At 39.4% G+C, this 6,947-nt stretch overlaps 1 protein-coding gene across 3 annotated transcripts in view; it reads right to left on the reverse strand.

Moving 5' to 3' along the window:
- Positions 1-6,947, reverse strand: part of HERC2 (HECT and RLD domain containing E3 ubiquitin protein ligase 2) — a 217,422-nt gene that overhangs the window by 146,974 nt on the left and 63,501 nt on the right. For all 3 annotated transcript variants that reach the window (XM_019524227.1, XM_019524228.1, XM_019524226.1), the window contains exons 15-19: positions 4,491-4,742; positions 3,342-3,535; positions 2,441-2,641; positions 1,434-1,662; positions 999-1,123 (exon numbers count right to left, since the gene is read on the reverse strand). In XM_019524227.1, the coding sequence (XP_019379772.1) occupies positions 999-1,123; positions 1,434-1,662; positions 2,441-2,641; positions 3,342-3,535; positions 4,491-4,742 (1,001 nt within the window). The remainder of the gene's footprint in view (positions 1-998; positions 1,124-1,433; positions 1,663-2,440; positions 2,642-3,341; positions 3,536-4,490; positions 4,743-6,947) is intronic.

A 6,947-nucleotide genomic window follows, 5' to 3' on the forward strand; every position in this document is an offset into this window, starting at 1 on the left:
TTTTTTTTTTTTTTTTTTTTTTTTTTTTTTTTTTAATTATAGGAGGAAGTTTGTGGGCAGGACAAAAACACTTCTGTAATGGCTCCTTAGCTTCAAGAATCCTCATGGGTTTTAAAGGATGAGTTAGTCAGTGTGGGTGTTCCCCCAAGTAAATTACACAAATCAAGGCAGAGTTTGAGTTGAAAGCATTTCAAGCAAGATTATACAATTCTATGTATCCATATCATTTACCTGATCCCTGCCCACTCATAATATGGTGAGACTGTAGGATTCCAGCAAACTGTAGCACATCTGAGAAGGGAGCTGCTATGCTGAGGATTAGGCAAGACCTCCCTGAAGCTGACATGTTAGATATGGTTTTCATATTTTCAAGATATGTGCCTACGCACATGTGAACTCAACCAGTAAAGATAGAGAAGTCAATAAAAAACAAAAACAGAAACCACACACAAACTTAGCCATACTTCTAGTGTGATTCTGAAACAAGTTCTGTTTGGCAGACCGCCAAGCTAGAAAGAGGCTTCGAAAAAGCTGAACAAGGAAACAAACTGTAACATGACAGTATGTCCCTTTAAAAAGGAATAGTCAGCCCTGTTGAGAGAGGCCAGCTGCAAGGTATTTGGACAGTGTCCCACTGAGAGCTTAAAATCCCATGGAGAGAGCAGAAAAGCAGCAAATCATGAGGAAGTGCTGGGGACAGAGCCTAAGTGCCTGGAACAGGGCAGAAGGGTTGGTTTTGTTTGCTGCTCAAAAACTGTGCTTTATATGGGAGATCTTCAGGGTGCAACACCAGCCTGCGGTAACCATCAGGCTAGACAACCTGTTTATAATGACCCTTGATTAATGCAAATTTGTTTATAAAAAATAATGTACAAGCAATCTATTTATTCAAAACACAGCAGGAGTTGAAATATTAAATCCTATTACCAATTTCTCTTATTTGCTCAGGTCAAAAAAAAAAAGTCACTGTATTCTAGCTATATAGTAAATTGTAATACCTGAATTTCTGCAGTGATAGCAGCATTTAATGCAGATTCTAAACCTCCATCAGCCATCAAACTGCCCACCAAGAGGTCAATCATAAATCGACGGCCTGGACTTACATTCATTTCATTTCCTGAAACTAAAGGAAGAGCATACATTTAATAGACAAGAAATTTAGGATATACCTGTATACCTGTACCACTGAATGACAGCACCAAGCTGCCAGGCACTGAGCCACTCTGTGACCACCAACTTCCCACACTGGAAGCAGTGCAGCTGGCCTTAGTGCACTACTATAAGCATACCAATAAGCTCTTCTTCTCAGCCATTAACAGAGTTGCATTACTTCTGGTTCAGGATGGAGTATGCAAAGAGCAGGCTTTGTACTGCGCTTCCCAGAGGTACAGAATACCCTTAGACACCATAAGATATTCCATTGTTAGACATACCTGCACTGGGTAACAGAGCTGAAAGAGCCCTAGCTCGTTCTTCTGCTGTTGGCAGCAGCACAGACCATCCACTCTGCAACACAGCTTGGGCAGCTGACTGCACAGTATTAAGAACTCCAGCATTACTTGCTAAAGTTACCACTGTTTGTTTCAGGCTATTCAGCAGGACACTGCCTAAACCCAAGCCAAGACATTCTGGATCAACCTGATGACTAATAGCAGCATGAAGCTAAAAGAAAAAAAAATTGTTCAATTTAGAGATTATGTAAAGAAGTGAAGGTTAGAAGTGCCTGTCACACAGGCACGAAATAGCAATACACCTAAATATAAAACAGCATTTAAAAAGAACAGAAAATGCAGTTACATTCTGCATCTCCATCACAACCCCAGTGTGCTAAGAAAGCTGGCGATTAAGTTGTAAATTGCTTATTAATACTAGATCACAACGTTCTGTGACACCACGGACAAAGTGACGCTCTTTTAAAAGCGAACCAGAAGTGCCAAATTCCTCAGAGACACTCATTTTTAAAGAATACATTAAAAGCCATGTTAAACATACAGACTTTTCAGGGGGTGGGGAAGGGAATGGGAAGAGGAAGAGTCTGTTCAGCATACACCCAATCTTAATCTATTTACATTTTAGTTGTACAGTTCATCCTAAATCAAATGCTAAGAAAAAAGCCTGTTAAAAAAGCATTGCATTTCTGAGCAACTGAAAAAAATTAAGATTAAGACTGAAAAGCCAACCTTAGCTTTCCAACTTTTGGTTACACACTACAATCCGGATCTGGCATACATGCTGCACCTAGCACCAGATCCAGCACACAGGGCCAAGTCCGTGGGCCCAGTCTGGGACAGAGACCAGCCCCATGCTACTCATCTAGCCCACAGAGCCAGATGAGTTTGACCCATTTTAAAAAAGTATAAAACTCACTATTTTCTTCAAGCACGTTGGTATAGCATTTTTATCAGAATAAAAAACTCAACACAGCAGAAAACTACAGTACCTGAAGTCTCAAAAGGTTTAAGGTGGCTACAGCCATACATTCCTTCTCCTGTGGAGGTGGCCAGTCAGAGGTACCATCCATTCCTTCAGTCACTTGTCTCAGTAAGAGGTCTAGTTGTTCAAATGTCATTGGGCAAACATCCACCACAAAAGGCACACGCAAACCAATGGACCATTCAGAACAAGATGACCAAGCAAAACTCTATGCATGAAAAGGAAGAGTTTAAGTTAGTTACTTTTCCTATTTTTCCTATTAAAGAAATTAAAGGGGTACAACTCCTTTATCTAAGAAACTAAGTGGTTCAGAGAGGCACAAGCATCTGTAGGCAACAGTTTACTTTGTCAGTTGCCATCACCTACAAAAACTCATTCCTCTGAACCAGTTAGTCTCCAAGGTGCTGTCCTGCCCTACTTTCTGCCTTACTTCAGACTAACACAGTTAACCATCTCTCTAGAGAAACTAGACTTAGGAGATACTTTTGTCATTTTACACATTTCAGTAAGAAAAAGTACAGCAATGGCAACCTACCCTTCACACTATGTCAACAGCTAAAAAACATACAACAATCTCAGAAAAACTACTATTTCCTATCATGTTTCTTAGAGTCCTCCTTAGACCAGGCCAAATATCCTATTCCACTTTTTTTTTTTGGAGTTTAAATATTCTTCTAGTGTTAATTTAAGAATGAAACTAGTTAAATGTTTAACTACTCAGGATGTTTCACTGAAAGGGAAAACTAGCCAGCCCTTTTTGGAGAATTAACAGCACTCGTTTTACTTTTTCACAAATCTTCATCTGTTAGTAGCAGGAGACATCTGTGAGCCAGATCCGACAGCAAAGGAATTACTGCACAATGCTGGTTTAATGCACAGAACAGGGTAGAAGGAATTAACAGGCTTACCTGGGCAGGTCCACAAGCAATTCCAACAATGTGTTTTGTGTCTAATCCTGGAAGAGCAGTGGGTTCAGGTTTGGTAATCCGCAAAGTGTCAAAATGCTGGCACTGATCATTACTTCCCCAGCTATGTACTTCACTATCCTCAGTAAGTGCTAAGCAATGGGTAGATCCAGCTGCCACATCTATTACTTTCTTCCCTGGTAGAAATAGTCATGTGTTAAACTTTACTTACCATACACAGTATTTATTAACAAAAAACAAATCAGATGAACATTTTCCTTATCATTTATTATAACCACACACAAAAAGTGAGAAGGGTTAATATATCAAACTGTTTTACCTCTAGCTTTAATCGCTAGATTGAAAGTGATCACCAAAAAAAAATCCAAGTGTTTGAGAGACTTGAGCAGTTTAAGTGCTACAGTTTATTAGGCCACATCCTTCTTGTGCCATTTTGTATCGACTTAGCTTTGCTGCTTATTTAATAATTAAATACTGGCAAACTTTTCTAACTTGGTTTCCTCTAACCCTAAAGAGACTGGAGACTGTCATGATTACGATTACGCAGTTCAGAATTTCTTTTCAAGGAGGTAATCTGATCACAACAGAACAATAAATATTAGTAAAGTCCTTTCACCTGTACAAAAGGCACCGCAGGTTTCCTCATTTTTAAAAAACAGGGAATAAATTTTCATCTTTGGGTGAGCTAGTTAAACATGCTCACAACTAACATTAAGTACATGCATAGTCCCCATGGTTTTCAATGACTACTCACGATGTTAAGCATGCATATGGTTGCAGAGATGCAACTTTAAGCTTCAAAAATAAAAATTCCTCAACTAGGCTGACAGAAAAAAAACAACAGAGAAAGCAAGAGACTTAAAATGAGAGCTCTAACTGTTAAAAGAATGTTACAAAATATTAGTTGAAATAACAAAAATACAATATTAAGAGATAAAAAGGATATTTAGTATTTATTGTTCAGTGCAAGCAAGTTATAATTTAACATCAGTAAAGCGTGGTGGTATAATCCTTAAGAGCCAGGACAAAACACATGATAAATAATAAAACTGCTCCCTCAGAAACCAACTGCTTCTGGCATTTGCCAGGTTTAACTTGGAAAAAACTGACCAGCAATATTGTGCAACTTACCTTTCAAGCCTTCCAACAGTTTGGGATATCGAACATGCTCTTCTGTTCCATGCCCAAGTCTCTGATTGTCACCTTTGCCCCAGGTGTAGACCTGCCCATCTTTGGTTAAAGCAATAGAAAACTGACTCCCACAGCGGACTTTCACAACATCCAGGTCTTGAAGCTTTTCTATCAGTTTGGGAGTCTTGCAACCATCACTGCCACCTCTTCCTAGCTTCCCGTAATCTCCATCACCCCATGACCATACCTGGCCTGAAAGAGAAAGATTGCATTGAGCTCTCAGGTACTAACAAGCTGTCAAAGTATACAAGTAAGTTGTTTAAACCCAAGGTTTGGGAATTAGCATAACTTTCTCTTAGTAGGTCATTCAGAATTAGCAGTTGCAAATTATTTTTGAAACACAAAACCATGAAGCAGATGGGAAGAAGAATAAAGACTGAAATGCAGTTCCTTTGTAGGAAAAATTCCCTGGCAATATGCAATGTGATGTCCACTATGACTGCTATCATACCATAAAGGACAAAGTGAAGGAGTTGCACTGCTTTTGAACAGTACTATCTGGAAGCAAAGTTGCCCCTTGCTATTGTAGTCTTTGGGAAGAGCAGCTTACATTTGGGCAACATCTGGCCTGTCTGCCAAAGCTGATGGTTTGGTTGTGTTTTGGCAAATTTCCACTAACACTGCCCAACCTCTTCAGAGAATGAGATCAAGGGAAAATATACACAAGCTAAAAAACAAAAGCAAACATACAAACAAAAACTTGTAAGTTATTTTAAATTGGGATGTTCTAGAGGAAAGACTTGAAATTTTTCAGGAACATCACCCTGAAACACAGGATGAACAGTCTGTGATTCTAATGAAAATTTATCTACAAATTGTCAAACAATGAGGCTCTGGGAGGGGCCTGGCGGTGAATCTTGGTTCAATAAAAGGCTTGTTAGGTGCATATGCTTACTAGACAATCTTTAGAAGGGTTAACTGACAAAATTCTGAGGGCGGCACATGCAAAACAGATCTTGTAACACTATTTCCTAGCCAATCGGAAGCAGGCACAGGAACTGAGATCTGGTGGGATGATTTTCCCCTGTCATCACTGTGATCCCCAGAGAGAAGAAAAAGGGGAAGTAACCATATACTGAAATGCAGAGTTGTTATAAACAGCATAACTGAATATTAGTAGCATGGGGGACAGGGAAGCTATTCAAGTTCAAGCAAGAGGCCTACTTAGGAATGATATGCTGCTATAGTATTCTGAGCACTTAAAGTTGTACTGGAAACCAAGACAGACAGGATTCTTTTCATAGAAGTAACATGGTGAAACTGGTGAGCAGACCAGATGCCTGAAGAGACCTGGATAGCCATCCAGTTGGAAGCTAGCTGCCACAAGGTGAGGAAGTTCTTTCGCTGTCACCTATAGTCAGTCAAAGGAACTAGTTGGAAGCATTACTGCAGCAGTTACTGAATGAGCTACTTCTCCCTAGAATCAATAAATCAGAACAGAGAAGGAGGAATTCTAATTACACAGAGAAACAGACCCAAGAGTCATTATTTATGGGCTTTTCTTTCCCCTGAAGAATCATCTGCAGTAAAAAAAAAAAAAATATTGAAGTTTGTTCAATTTGTAAAAGTAGAAAAATAAAAGGAAACAAAACTGCATTTCCACATAGTCAGAAGTCTACTGACTTCTCAGAGAAGGCAACAGAGTGGACATAAAACATTTCAAGCAAAATATTAGACTGTGCGCCTCATGGGAAATTATTAGCCAACATGAAGAAAATGAGGATTAATAATTCAACTGTCAGGAGAATAAAGAGTTGACTAAAAGGGAGCTTTACAAAGAGTCTTGCTGAAAGAGAAGCTCTCAGGCTCAGAATAAGCTTATTGTGGTGTTCTTCAGGGATTGGTCTTAAGACCCATTCTATGTAATGCTTTCATTAGTGATCCTCATAGAAGAGCTAGATGTGTGCTTATGAAATTCATGGATGGCAAAGTTGAGAGGTATTTCCAATATCAAGAGGAACCAGATTATCCTACTAAAAAACGTGATAACTTTGTGGATTAAAATGATAGAAGCTGTATGAAATTCAGTACTACAAAAGTGCAAATTTATGGACCTAGAGAAAAATTAGAATTTTTGCTAGAAGCAGGTGGACTGACAGAATGCAGGCAATGAAGGCAAAGAGTGCTAGATATACTGATAGATCAAAGGAGGATCAGTATCCTGTAGCTATGAAAATGGCTTATGCAACTGTTGGAAGAGGCAGGGAATTCTAGTACAATGCAAACTATTAGCACTTTGTACAAGGCTATCAAGGAACACATCTGCAGGGGCCCAGCAGGGGAGGTTATGCTCAGGGGCAACCAACATGAGTTCACTGAGAGCAGGTCCTGCCTGACTAACCCGGTTTCCTTCTATGACCAGGTCACCAAGTCCTTGGATGCAGATGTTGAGGTAGA

Source organism: Gavialis gangeticus, unplaced genomic scaffold (assembly GCF_001723915.1).
Source record: "Gavialis gangeticus isolate Ggan-Ray unplaced genomic scaffold, GavGan_comp1, whole genome shotgun sequence".
Classification (NCBI taxonomy): Eukaryota; Metazoa; Chordata; order Crocodylia; family Gavialidae; genus Gavialis; species Gavialis gangeticus.